General features: G+C 50.2%; 1 protein-coding gene across 1 annotated transcript in view; it reads right to left on the bottom strand.

The window, feature by feature from the left end:
• Positions 1–2,141: 2,141 nt before the first annotated feature.
• The window catches only part of XYLB (xylulokinase), a gene marked incomplete at both ends in the record, with an annotated part of 37,236 nt that continues 24,893 nt past the window's right edge, over positions 2,142–14,484 (bottom strand). The window contains 7 exons of the mRNA XM_080720115.1: positions 2,142–2,198; positions 2,950–3,044; positions 5,246–5,333; positions 6,964–7,022; positions 10,258–10,354; positions 12,485–12,558; positions 13,460–13,575. Of these exons, the coding sequence (XP_080576241.1) occupies positions 2,142–2,198; positions 2,950–3,044; positions 5,246–5,333; positions 6,964–7,022; positions 10,258–10,354; positions 12,485–12,558; positions 13,460–13,575 (586 nt within the window). The remainder of the gene's footprint in view (positions 2,199–2,949; positions 3,045–5,245; positions 5,334–6,963; positions 7,023–10,257; positions 10,355–12,484; positions 12,559–13,459; positions 13,576–14,484) is intronic.

Here is a 14,484-nt window from a genome sequence, read left to right as displayed (position 1 = left end):
GGGGGGAGGAGGGGGAGGAGGAGGAGGAAGAGGAGGAGGAGGGGGAAGGAGAAAGAGGAAGAGGAGGAGGAGGAAGAGGAGGAGGAGGGGGAAGGAGAAAGAGGAAGAGGAGGAGGAGGAAGAGGAGGAAGGGGAGGAGGAGAAACAGCCAAAGATGGTGGCACATACCTGTAATCTCAGTGCTTAGGAGGCTGAGTCAGGAGGATCGGATGGCAAGTTTGAGGATCATCTCAACAATGTAGGAAGTTCCTCAGCAACTTAGTGAGACCCTATTTCAAAACCAAAATAGGATGCTGGGCGTGGTGGCACAGGCTTGTAATCCCAGTACTTAGGAGGCCTGGACAGGAGGATGGCAGGTTCGCAGCCAGCGTCATCAACTTAGGCCCTCTACAACTTAGTGAGACCCTGTTTCAAAATAAAAAATAAAAATAAAAAATAGGACTGGGGGTATAGCTCAGAGGCAGAATGCTCCTGGGTTCCATCCCTGGTACTGCCAAAAAAATAAATACATAAATGAAAATAGAGCTATGGGGGTGTGGCTCAGGGGTCACATGCCTTTGGGTACACACACACACACACACACACACACACACACACACACACACGAAGGTTTAAGCTGTTTTTGTTTTCAGGCATTTCTCTGGGTCATTTTCCACATTTTCCACAACAGCATCTTACTTTCTTAGCTATAGTGTTTGGAATCCCAGTCTGACCTCTGCTGACTTTTCTTGCCTGCCCTCCCATGCGCCTCCTCCTGGCTCAGGGTCCTGCAGTCCGGCCTGCTCTCGCTGGGCTGGGTTGTAACTTGGTCCTCCCGTCACGACTTTATCTATGAGTTCAAGTCCCCTCCCACGTCCGTCTGGTCAGTTTCCTATTCACCTCTGTTTGCCGATTTCCATTTTAATTCTGTGGTTCTGAATTCTTGACCGGCGGTGTCCTTCCACATCCACAGCTTTTCTGTTTAATTTTTTTTAAAACTTAGTGTTGGGAGTGTTGTGTTATGGTTACTTCGTTTTATGGTCCAAGAGAGCCCGTTTTCTGTGGGTCAATGACGTAAAATTTCTTGAGCAGGTAAATAACGTCCAGATGGTGATGGGGAGTCGTCTGCTTCCTTCTGAGTCTTGGACCTCGTGTTCCGATCAGCTGCTGCTATCTTTTGCTTCTTGATTTTTTCCCCTTTCTGTCCACCAAGCTCGAAGAGACAGCGCTCCTCCCTCCCAGGAGAGCTCCAGCTCTCTCAAGAGCTCTGCACTGCACCGCCCGAGGTCTCAGCCCCTGCCTCTGACTCCCTACTATCTCTCTGTCTGCAGCATCTTACCACAAAAATAGGAAGAAAATTGAAAGGGAAATTCGCCATTTTTCAGCCTATGAAAATAGCCCGAAATAAATTTAAAAAAAAAAAACACAGAATTTGAAAAATTCTTTCAGAGAAATAGCACAATTTCTGAACGGCAGTGACGGAGCCCTAAACTGTACTGCCTGGGAGATAGAGCCCACCGGGCAGCCCCGGTCGGAGCTGAGGAAGGGCTCCGGAAGGGTGCCCCCCGGCCCGCTGGTTTTGGGGGTGAGAAGCAGTGAGTTATACCAGGTGGGTGTGGGGAGGGAGGGAGGCCACGCAAGGAAGAAGGGATAATGTAAAGGAGGGGGCTTGGCAGACAGCAGAGGACCAGGGAGGGGACCTGGGAGCGTCAGGGTGCGGGAGCAACATGGCTGGAGGGTGTGGGTGTGGGAGAGGCTGGGTGTCCGGTCGAGGTATGGGGTGGGGCGGCTGAGGGCCAGGGCTGTGGCAAGGGGTAAGGGAAGGCTTTGTCTCTCCAGTTTCTCCGACTCAGGTCCTGAGATGAGCTTTAATTCTGCCTTTGGAAAGAGAAAAGTCACATTTTTTAGTGGAGAGAGCCCAGATTTGGATAGCCAGACAGGAAAGGAGAGGTGCTTCCCAGCCCAGGGGCACAGGGCACCACGGGCAGCCCTGTATCTTCAGGAAGACGTGCTGAGGCCAGCCTCAGGGGGCACCGGGCGGAGGAGCCGTGGTGGAGAAGCCCTGCGGCTCGGCGCTGTGTCTCCAAGTGGGATCCGTGAGCCTGGACAGGCAGGGCCCCGGCGGCACCTGGGCCTGCAGAACTTGTCCCAGAGTCCCGGGTCTAGGACAAAAGTCTCTGCTCAAGTTTGGCGTACCGGAGGAGGAGGGCCTCGTAGACCTATAAGGGCAGAAAGAGCAGTTCAAAAGGGGAGGGGAGGGCATCTCTTATATCTGGTTCCAACTTGAAACTGAAAATTTTCAAATCGCATTTCCTGCTGGGCGTGGTGGAACACGCTTGTCATCCCTGCATTCAGGAGGCTGAGACAGGAGATTCACGGGTTTTGGGCCAGCCTCAGCTACTTAGTGAGGCCCTTTGCAACTCAGTGAGACCCTGTTTCAAAAGTAAAGAATAAAAAATAGGGCTGGGGGGTGTCGCTCAGAGGTAGAATGTCCCTGGGTTCCATCCCCAGTACCGGAAAAAAAAAAAAAAAAAAAAAAAAAAAAGGAGGATTTCCCCTTTAGTCAAGTACTTAAAATTCAGGTAATCTAGAAAAACTTATTTATTTATTTATTTATTTATTTATTTATTTATTTATTTTTTGGTGTGCCACAACACCTGGCTCTTATATCTACTATTTTTTTTTTTTTTTTTTTAGGTACTAGGGATGAAACCTAGGGGCATTGTTCCCCCAAGCTACATTCCAGCCCTATTTTTTATTCTCTCTTTTGAAAAAGGGTCTCACTGAGTTACAGAGGACCTCACTAAGTAGCTGAGGCTGTTCTTGAACCATGATCCTCCTGTCTCAGCCTCCCAAATGCTGGGATTATAAGCGTGCACCACCATGCCCAGCTCCACTTTTTTTTTTTTTTTAAGACCCTAGTGTGTTTTCTCAATGCAAATACTATAATAAAATCTGGGGGTCTCTCACCTGAGAGGCTCCTGGGCTTGGGGTAGCAGCCAGTCTGGGGCTTGGGGCTGACTTCACTACCTCTGCAAAGGGCACATCGGTTCCACCCGCAAGACCTGGGATAAGGGAAGGCCATTTAAATATTCATACATGTTGCCAAGGACAGCTCTGGAGTGAAACAATATTCTACAACCAGGGCTTGGGGTACAGCTCAATGGTAGCGTTTAGCATATTCAAGGCCCTGGGCTCAGTCCCCATAATGAAACACTAACATATATGATTTGAGGTATTTTGTTTTGTTTTGGCACTAGGGATTAAACCCAAGGCATTCTACCTCTGAGCTATGCTCCCTCCCAGAGTTTTATATTTATTTTTTATTTTTTGCAGTACTAGGAAAGGAACCCAGGGACATCTGCCTCCAAGCTACACCCCCATTCCTATTTTTTTTATTATATATATATATATATATATATATATATATATATATATATAGTGTGTGTGTGTGTGTGTGTGTGTGTGTGTGTGTGGTACTAGGGGTGGAACCCAGAGGCTTTCTACCTCCGGGCTATACTCCAAGACATTTTTTTATATTTTATTTGGAAACAGGGTCTCACTAAGTTGCTGAGAGCCTCACTAAGTAGCTGAGGCTAGCTTCGAACCTGTGCGATCCTCCTGTCTCAGCCTCCCAAGCGCAGGGATTACAAGCGTGTGCCGCCATGCCGGGCTTTAGCCTTTATATTTTTTGAAACAGTGTCTCACTGAGTTGCAAATAGCCTAAGTAGCTGAGGCTGTCCATGAACTGTGGTCCTCCCGAATGCTGGGATTACAAGCATGCGCCACCAAGCCTGGCCTATCTATTTTTTATTTTGAAACAGGGTCTCACTAGGTTTCTGAGAGTCTTGCTACACTATGGAGGCTGTCCTGATCCTCCTTTCTCAGCTTCCCGAGTACTTGGATTACAGCGTGCGCCACCATGTCCATCTTAAACATGTTCTAAAATCAGATTATGTGTGATGGTTGTACAACTTGGCAAATTTACTAAAAGTCACTGAATTATATATTTAAAATGAGTGACTGTTATGACATATACATTGTGTCTCAATAAAATTGTTTAAAAATTTTTCAGCTGGGCATAGAGGCACACACCTACAATCCTAATACTTTGGGAGGCTGAGACAGGAAAAAAAAAAAAAAAAGCTGGGTATAGTGGCTCAAGCCTGTAATCCCAGTACTTGGGAGGTTGAGACAGGAGGATTGCAGATTTGTAACCAGCCTCAGCAACTCAGTGAGGCTTGCATCAATTTATCAAGATCTTGTTTCCAAATATAAAATAAAATTGTGCTGGGGGTGTGGCTCAGAGGTAGAATGACTCTGGGTTCAATCCCTAACACCACAAAAAAGAAGGGTGGGGGCTGAGGATGTACCTCAGAGGTAGAATGCCCATGGGTTCTACCAAAAAAAAAAAAAAATGGTGGCACATGTCTGTAATCCCAATACTTGGGAGGCCGAGACAGAATGATCACAGGTCCAAAGCCAGCCAGTCTCAGCAACTTAGTGAGACCCTGTTCAAAATAAAATAAAATATAAAATATGGTTGAGGGTATAGCTCGAGGGAAGAATGTCCCTGGTTTCAATCCTGAGTTCCACAAAAAAATTTTAAAAACATAGGGATGGGGGTGTAGCTGGGAGGTAAAATGCCCCTGGGTTCCATCCCCAGTAGCAGACACACACACACACACACACACACACACACACACACACACACACACGTGTCAGCCTGAGCAGGCCGGGGCAGGGGCAGAATGGTCCAAATGGAGGAGGAACGCCCCTGAGGGCACACGCTACCCGCTCCTGCCAGTTAAAAGCAGGAGTTTCTGTGTGGCTTCTGCGGAGCTGTCCAGGGTCCTGGACTGATGGGCCCCCGAAGCTTTCACCAGGTCTCGCTGAAAACCCTGCTGTGGACCTTGTCCACCTCGCCTGCCCACCAGCTGCCCGGGCCTGGGTCTTCACGCCTAAAGCCCGCTGCATGTCCCCTTCTGGTGTTCCTCTGCAGAGCCTGACTGACCAACCCCGTTCAGCTTGGACCCTGCCTCCCTTCCCCCACTTTAAGTAGAGAAAACCCGTGTGGGCTGGTTCTTGCCAGCTGGGAAGGAGATAAATGAGATCAAAGCCCCCAAGGCTCTAATATTTTCAAAGGCTGGGAACACCCGACTTTCCCTTTTGCATCTCCTCAGCCCAGACAGTGTCCTAAAGGCTTCCAGAAAAACAACAACAAAAACAAAAACCAAAAAAAAACTACCCGCTTCCACCATCCTACCGTGAAAAGCTCGGTAGGCAGAGCCCACGCAGGCCGAGTTAGCAGTGTCTGCGACATACACCGGGGCACCAAACACATCTGCAAGCACCTGGGGAGAGCACAGAGGTCTTATTGGGGCGAGTCACCCTCAGAGGGTACGCGGTGTCTGGGGGTGAAGGTCCAGGCTCTCTGGCCTCCTGTCTTCCAGTCCCCTCCATTCCATCCTCGTACCTTAGAACAAGTAGAGCTGACCAGGGGCAACAGAGGCAGGATGACCTGGGAGAAGTCCCTAGTGGACAGCTGTGGCTCTCACTAAGTAGCTGAGGCTGGCTGTGAACCAAGATCCTCTGGTCTCAGCCTCCCATATGCTAGGATTAGAAGTGTGCGCCACCACCCTCAGCCCTATTTTTTATTCTTTATTTTGGAACAAGGTCTCACTGAGTTGCAGAGGGCCTCGCTAAGTCACTAAGGCTGGCTGCAAACCTGCGATCCTCCTGTCTCAGCCTCCCAAGCACTGGGATTACAAGCCTGCGTCACCACGCCCTGCTAAAGAGCATAAGAGAGGACTGGTACTAAGAAGAGTTGACATGGAAGACGGGAGGGGGCGGGTCTCAGCGGAACAACTGGAGACCTTGTGGAAGGTGCTGGTAACATCCTCCCAGGATGCCCTCACTGGGCCATGAGCATCCCTCATCCAGAAGCTGGGAATGTTGATGGCAATGGCTCCCAGCACTTCCTCCTCCTGAGAACTGACCCTGCTGAACAGAGGTCACCTCTCAAGGTTATGTTCACCCCGCCCCGGAGCAGCCAGGTGGCCCCCTTGCCCAAGGCAGAACCGGCTCTGTGGTTCATTTGTGCCCCCCAAAGATGGAGCTGATGCCAACTCCAGCCAAGAGCACATCCTTGCTTACTCTTGCCCTGTCCTGTCCGGAGTCTCACATGCTCTTCCTCCTGGGAGCACTCTCAACAAGCCATTTAGAAAGGAATTTCAGAAGCTGGGCAGGGTGGCGCACGCTTGTAATCCCAGCATTGGGGAGGCTGAGACCAGAGGATCGCGGTTCACAGACAGCCTCAGCTACTTAGTGAGGACCTCCGCAACTTAGTGAGACCCTGTTTCAAAATAAAGAATAAAAAATAGGGCAGAGGGTGTAGCTCGGAGGTCAAATGCCTCTGGGTTCCAACCCCAGACCTGCAAAAAAAGAAAAAAAAAAAAAAAAGAAAGAAAAGAATTTCAGGCTCTGCTCTTAGAATTTACCTGCACCACGTATACTACAACTCATCAGCTGGTGCAGTAATTCAAAGAGCGAAGGAGGAATGGGTCACACACAAAGCGCATTGTGTCCCCAGAGGAGCCAACAGCCCCACGACAGGATGGCTCCAGTGCCAGGCATCTGGGAGGACCAGAGGGCCAGAGCCAAAGCCTGGCAATCGTGTCCCAAGAGGAATGGTTAGAAACTCAGAGATCGTCCAACTGGAGAAGGGAGAAGCCTTTGAGGAACAAGAACGTGACGTAAGAACACCGCATGAGATGCCGGGAGGCCCACACACTGCGTGGGGCTCCAGTGCTGCGATCAGAGCGGACTGCACAGAACAGCAGAACTCACTGGGGCGCGAGACAGAACCTGCCTACTCCGGGAGCCGCGAGGCAATCGCGCTGGCATCCGGGGAGCGTGAGCCGGCAGCTGCCTCCCTGCAGCAGGGGAGGGGGCCTGACAGCCACGGCCCAGCACCAGACCCACCTGTAAGATGTCCCTATTGTGAGATGCCCCTCCGGTGGCCAAAATCTTGGTCTTGGACACTGCAAAGGAACAGAAAATAGAAAAGAAATGGCTGAAGCACTTTCCCCTTATACACTGCGGTGGGAATGTAAATCAGTGCAGCTACTACGGAAGACAGTATGGCGGTTCCTCAAAGAACGATAGAGGCCTACACGTCAGCCGGCTCTATCACTCCTAGGACTGTATGAAAGGATGCCAGTACACTGGCTGGGCATGGTGGTGCATGTCTGAAATACCAATTATGCAGGAGGCTGAGGCAGGAGGATCATAAGTTTGAGATCAGCCTAGACCCTGCCTCAAAATAAAAAATAAAAGGGTTGGGGAAGAAGCTCGTGGAAAAGTACCCCAGGTTCAATCCTAGTAACATGCACAAGAAAATAGTGCAATATAAAGACACCTGCACACCAATGCTTATTGTGACACCAATCACAAGAGCCGAGGTGTGGGATCGGCCTGGGTACCTATCAACAGATGAACGGGCTAGAAGAATAAGATAAAAAACAGGCCCGGTGGTGCATGCCTGTAATCCCAGGCTGAGACAGGAGGACTGCAGGTTCGAGGACACCCTCAGCAACGTAGCAAGAGTCTTGGCAACCTCACGAGACTATTTCAAATCAAGAAGTGAAAGTGAGCCGGGCGTGGTGGCACACGCTTGTAATCCCTGCATTGGGGAGGCTGAGACAGGAGGATAGCGGTCCACGAACAGCCTCAGCTACTTAGTGAGGCCCTTTGCAGCTCAGTAAGAGCCTGTTTCAAAATAGAGAATAAAAAATAGGGCTGGGGGTGGAGCTCAGAGGTTGATTGCCCCTGGGTTCCATCCTCAGTACCGCAAAATAATTTTTAAAAAAAAGTAAAAGTGGCTGGGGATGTAGCTTGGAGGTAAAATGTCTCTGAGCTCAATCCCCAATACCAAAAAAAGAAAAATATGATGTAAGACAGGCACTGTGGTGCAGTTGGAGGCTGGGAAGGGAGGATCACAGGTTTGACGCCAGCTTGAAATAAAAAATAAAAAGGGCTGGGAGTACAGCTCAGAGGTACAGCATCTCTAGGTTCAACCCCCAGTGACACACACACACACACGCACACGCACACGCACACACATGCATGCACACACATGCACGCACGCACACACACGCACACACACACACACACGCACACGCACACGCACTGGCATACGTACAATGGAGCGGTGAAGAATGAAATCACATCCTCTGCAGAGAAAGTGGATGGAACTGGAAATCATGTTAAGAGAAATAAGTCAGACTCAGAAAGACAAGCAGTTCGCGTGTCCTCTCAGATGTGAAATCTAGAGAAAAAGGGAAAAAAAGATGATGTGAAAGCAGAAGGAGACTCGTAGGAAGAGAGGACGGAAAGTATTCAAAAGACGGAGGAAGGGGGAGGAAGGCAGGCCGAGGCAGGGGAGGCCGGGGATGACGGGAGGATGGGGATGGTCCAGGCATCACACGCACGGGTGGATGTGCCGGTTGAACACGTTCTTCTATGTAAGCAACGCGCACCAATGCGCACGCCTGTGAGGCCCCACAGGTGGTAGAGAGGCCCTCGGCAACTTAGCGAGACCCTCTTTCGGAATGAGAAAATAAATGACAGTACAAAGCCGGGTGCGGTGGGCACGCTTGTAATCCCTGCACTTGGGAGGCGGAGACAGGAGGATCGCACGGGTTCGGAGCCAGCCTCGCTGGCTTGAGACCCTGTTTCCAAATAAAAAAATATAAAATAGGTCTGGGAGTGTAGCCCGGAGGGAGAAGGGCTTCCAGGAACCCCAGTACCACCAAAAAAATAAAAAAATAAAAAATAAAAAGTAGGGCCAGGGGTGTTTCTCACCCAGTACCACACACACAAAAAAAAGAAAAGAAAAGAAAGGTAACCACCAACTACCCTAACTTCCAACAACATTAAACAGTTTTTTTTTGTTTTTATTTTTGTTTTTGTTTTCTGTACTGGGGATGGAACCCAGGAGCATTCCACCTCCCAGCTACACCCCCTGCCCTATTTTGTATATTTATTTTGAAACAGGGTGTCACTAAGTTGCAAAGGCCCTCACTAAGTAGCTGAGGCTGTCTGAGAACCTCCATCCTCCGGTCTCAGCCTCCCGAATGCTGGGATTACAAGCGTGCGCCACCGCACCCCGCTATGTTTGGCTTTTCTGCTCAGTGGGGTTTTGTGGGGCTCGCCCACTTTGCTGCTGGTGGTTCACTCTCATTTCCAAGTAGAGCCCTGCCGTATGGACACGCCAAGGTGCACTAACTGTGTCCACCGCTGATGGGCACTGGGCTGTTCCTGTTGTGGGGCTCCCAAGCAGAGCCACGACAAATGTCCTCGCTCACCTCTTTAGTGCGCGCGCGCACGCACGCGCACACACACACGCACACGCACACGCACACACACACTCTGTTGGCATTTATGCAGGAGTGAGATTGCTGGGAAGGCAGACATTCAGCTTCAGTAGAAGCTGCCCGACAGGTTTTCCAAGAGGTTTACCCAGCACTGATTTCCACAGTATCCTCTTACTTGGCTAGTTCAAAGACACAAAACATATCCCATGTAGAACAAACATGCCTCCCCATAAAAGGACCCTGAGGGGGCCCTCGAGCAGAGAGTCCTTAGAGTTTTTTGACTTTTTTGCGTGTGTGGTACTGGGGGCGAAACCCAGGGGCATTCTCCTTCTGAGTTACACCCCCAGCCCTATTTTATTTTGATTTTGAAACAGGGTCTCATTAGGTTGGTGAGAGTCTCACTACTTGCTGAAGCTGTCCTCAAACTTGTGATCCTCCTGTCTCCGCCTCCCAAATGCTAGGAATACAGGCATGTACCACCACGCCCAGCTCAGTCCTCTGAGTTTTGATGGTATTACTACATCCCTGCTCCTCCTGGTTGGAAATGAATAGCCCAGTCACGGCCCCAAGACCAGAGCCATCCACCTGCACTGTCAGCCCTCGGGGTCCAGAGCTGGAGACATTTAACCTGCAGCTAACAGCTCAGGGCTACAGAAAGTCCTTTCTGGGTCCTATAGTTTTGGGGCCAAGAGATCAGGCTGCTGCGGAGGAGCCGAGAAGCAGCCAACCTGCCTCCTGGTCCACCCCTGCCCACAGGTGCCAGGGCACTCTCTCAGCAGCAGGGCCAGGAGGCTTCTGCCCGAGGCCCCCCGTAGTGACCTTAGAGGCTGCCCCGCTCGTCCTGGGCCAGGGTGTGAGCTGGGCCCCCTCCCCAGAACTCCCTCCCGAGGAGCTCACTTACTGACTTGATAGCCCAGGCCTTCTGCGTGGATCCTCTTGGCCAGGAACTGTCCCTCGATCAGGGCTCGGATCTCCACATCTCTGGGGAATGCTGGCACCTGTCTCCAGGAGAAAAAGGTAAACAGTAAGAAACTCTCGCTGTCCGTGTGTGTGTGTGTGTGATCTTTTTATTTATTTATTTATTTATTTTTGCAGTACTGGGGATAGAACCCAGGGGCATTCTACCTCCAAGCTACACCCCAGCCCTATTTTTTATTCTTTATTTATATTTATTTATTTATTTATTTATTTATTTATTTATTGCGGGTCTAGGGATGGAACTCAGAGGGCATTCTACTTCCAAACTATACCCCCAGCCCTATTTTTTTTCTTTATTTTGAAACAGGGTCTCACTGAGTTGCAAAGAGCCTCACTAAGTAGCTGAGGCTGTCTGCACACTGTGATCCTCCTGTCTCAGCCTCCCGAATGCTGGGATGACAAGCGTGCGCCACCACGCCCGGCAGGTGTGTGATCTTTTTAAACACACACAGTCACAGCTGGTCTCTTCAACCACTAATCGCACTCTGTCTCACACACACACACACATGTAACAATTCACATGCACGAGCTCACACCTCACATGGGTACCAATTTAGGGAATAAAAGGCACCAGGGTCAGCTGGGCGCGGTGGGCACGCTTGTCATCCCCGCGCCTGGGAGGCAGAGACAGGAGGATCGCGCAGGTTCGAAGCCAGCCTCAGCAACTTAGTGAGGATCTCAGCAACTTAGTGAGATCCTGTTTCCAAATAAAGTATAAAATAGGTCTGGGAGTATAACCCGGAGATAGAAAAGCCTCTGGGTTCCACCCTTAGTACTGCACACAAAAAAAGTAAGCACTTAAGGTAAATTTTACTTAAAGAGCTATAATTTGAAGCCAGGCGTGGTGGGCACGCTTGTAATCCCCGCGCTTGGGAGGCGGAGACAGGAGGATCGCGCAGGTTCGAAGCCAGCCGCGCTGGCGTAAGAGACCCTGTTTCAAAAATATAAAATAGGTCTGGGAGTGTAGCCCGGAGGTAGAAGGGCTTCCAGGAACCCCAGTACCACCAAAAACCAAAAAAAAGGCACCAGGGTTAATGTTCTAACTTCCCCCATTTAGCTCTGTGACTTTAAACTGAAACATAAATCATGCCCAGCATCACTCTATTTTTATTTTATTTATTTATTATTATTATTTTTTGCAGTACTGGATATTGAACCCAGGGGCATTCTACCTCCAAGCTGTACAGCCAGTTCGATTTTTTATTCTTTATTTTGAACAAGGTCTCACTAAGTTGTAGAGGGCCTCACAAGTTGCTGAGGCTGGTCACAAACCTGTGATCTTCCTGTCCCGGCCTCCCAAGTACCTGGATTACATGTGTGCGCCACCACGCCTGGCTGCATCCCGCCCATTTTATTTTTTGTTTTGAAAACGGTTTGCTGAAAGTGTCACCCAGTTGCTAAGGCTGACCTCCAATCAATGATCCTCCTGTCTCAGCCTCCCAAGTATTGGGATTACAGGCATGCACCACTGTGCCTAGCTGTTATTCTCTTTCTTAACAAAACCCAAGGTAATAGTGGCTCCTGTTTTCCTGGGTTGTTGTAATGACCAAATTAAATGACAGGGTTTGATGTAAGTAGCTGATACTTTTTTCCTTTCTTTTTTTTTTTTTTTTTTTTGTGTGTGTGTGGGAATTGAACCCAGGGCATTCTACCTCTGAACTACACCCCCAGCCTATTTTATTTGGAAACAGGGTCTCGCTAGATGGCTGAGAGCCTCATTAAGCTGCTGAGGCTATCCTCAAACCTGCAATCCTCCTGTTTTAGCCTCTCAAATACTGCAACTTAGTGAGCCTCTGTTTCAAAATAATAAATAAGAGCCGGGTGTGGTGGGCACGCTTGTCATCCCAGCATTCGGGAGGCTGAGACCGGAGGATCGCAGTTCGCGGACAGCCTCAGCTACTTAGTGAGGCCCTCTGCAACTCAGTGAGACCCGGTTTCCAAATAAAGAATAAAAAATAGGACTGGGGTGTGGCTAGAAGGTAGAATGTCCCTGCGTTCCATCCCCAGTATATAATAGTAATAATAATAATAATAATAATAATAATAATAATAGGGCTAGGGGTTATAGCCCAGAGGTAGGACATCCCTGGGTTCTATCCCCAATACCACAAAAACAAACAAAAAAACGGGAGTCAACGTAACATCCATACCTCCTGGTCTTCTGCATTAAACCTATGGCGCCCAATAATTTCAGGGGTGATCTCCATTACATCAAAATAAAAACCTGAAACAAAACCAAGAAGAGATTAGCTGTTGAGGTCGAAAGCAGATTAGCTTCTCAATAGACTTGGAAAGGAGCAGGGTGGAATGACCTAGATCTGCGTCCGGGGCCTCCCTCACCCCAGGAGAACCTTGGGAAATCCTCTGTGCCTTCTCTCCAACAGGGCGGGGGGGGGGGCAGGAAGGTCGAGGCTGGCTCTCCTTGGAGGTAACACTTTCTATACCCTCTTGACTGCCTGTTCAAGGAAGCAGCTGTCCAAACAACCTTGAAATACCAAGACGGGCTTAATCCAGGAGGGAGAGCTCCTCCCTGCTCCGAAGGCCCGCTCAGGAGCTGGGCACATTTCCTGGCAGAACCTTGTGTCCAGGGACAGTCACTATCATGGCTGCCATTTCTAGTGCTGTTACCTGGGGCTTCAAGGGGGACAGCAGGTGCAACTAAGGCCTGATCTTCCACTGGGCACACAAAGCAGCAGCCCAGAGCAGCCGCCTGCCTGGCCAGCCTTCACTCGCCATAGGGGGTCCCGTGCTAGCTTGAGAGGAACAGAGGTGTAGACAGGCCTGGACTGTGTGTGTGTGTGTGTGTGTGTGTGTGTGTGTGTGTGTGTGGTACTGGGGGTGGAACCTAGGGGCTTTCTACCTCCAGGCTATACTCCCAGACCTATTTTCTATTTTATTTGGAAACAGGGTCTCACTAAGTTGCTGAGAGCCTCACTAAGTAGCTGAGGCTGGCTTCAAACCTGTGCCATCCTCCTGTCTCAGCCTCCCAAGCGCAGGATTACAAGTGTGCGCCACCACGCCCGCCTAGGCCTGGACTTCTGCATGGCCTCCTCTGCCCAAGCCCGGGCAGCCCCTCTGCAGGCAGCCGCTGCCCCTCACAGCCCAGGTGTCACCCAACAGCCTACCCAGGTTCCCGCCGTTCCCCATCTGTGTAGACCGCAGCGCCTTGGAGAATTCGCTCCAGGAACAGGAAGCCGACTCGTCGCGGACCTTCTCTCTCATGAGGGAGCCGTTTTTAAAGCTGCAGAAGTGCAGGCAACTCTGAGACCAGGCCCCGGGTTTTGGAAGAGTCTCGGGCAGAGGGGCTGTGGTTGAGGCTGGACCACAATCCTCCGGCACTACGGCAGGGAGCCTGAGCCTCTGGTGTCCGCAGCTCCCGGCCCCTCCTCTGTCCCCGGGAGTTGCTGGAGTCACGCCACCCTCGGGCTCTGTTGACTCGGAAGTCTGCCCCTACGGGGCCCAAGTGGAGTCTGGGAGCTGGGGTTTCTGTAGAGGGTACACCCGGGTACCATAATGGGGCGGGCGTGGGCTAGACTGCAGGACCTCAATGTCTTCAGCAGTTCCTGGGATTTAAGCTCAGACAGGACTCCAAAGGCCTGTGGCCGGATCACAGCCTCCTGGGAGAACTGTCTGGAGGCAGGATCCCTTCTGTCCGTCACCGAGGGCCTCCCGTGAGTAGACATGTCACGACACCACGAAGGGCCTCCCGTGAGAAGACATGTCACGACACCACGAAGCCCTTGCTTTTTTTTTTTTTTTTTTTTTAGGTACTGGGGATGGAACCCAGGGGCATTGTACCTCTGAGCTACACCACCAGCCCTATTTTTAGTCTATTTATTTATTTATTTATTTATTTATTGCAGTACTGGGGATAGAACTCAGGGGCATTCTATGACCCAGCTACACTCCCAGCCCTATTTTTTTTAGTCATTTTATTTATTTATTTTTTTTTATTTTTTATTTTTTTTGATGGTGGTACTAGGTTCCTGGAAGCCCTTCTACCTCCGGGCTACACTCCCAGACCTATTTTATTTTCTTTTATATTTGGAAACAGGGTCTCTTAAGCCAGCAAGGCTGGCTACGAACCAGCGTGATCTTCCTGTCTCCGCCTCCCAAGCGTGGGGATGACAAGCGTGTGCCACCACGCCTG

This window comes from Muscardinus avellanarius, assembly GCF_963383645.1.
Source record: "Muscardinus avellanarius genome assembly, contig: SCAFFOLD_46, whole genome shotgun sequence".
NCBI classification, from domain to species: domain Eukaryota; kingdom Metazoa; phylum Chordata; class Mammalia; order Rodentia; family Gliridae; genus Muscardinus; species Muscardinus avellanarius.
The sequence above is the reverse complement of the archived record's forward strand: the minus strand, read 5'-3'. Positions and strand labels throughout refer to the sequence as shown.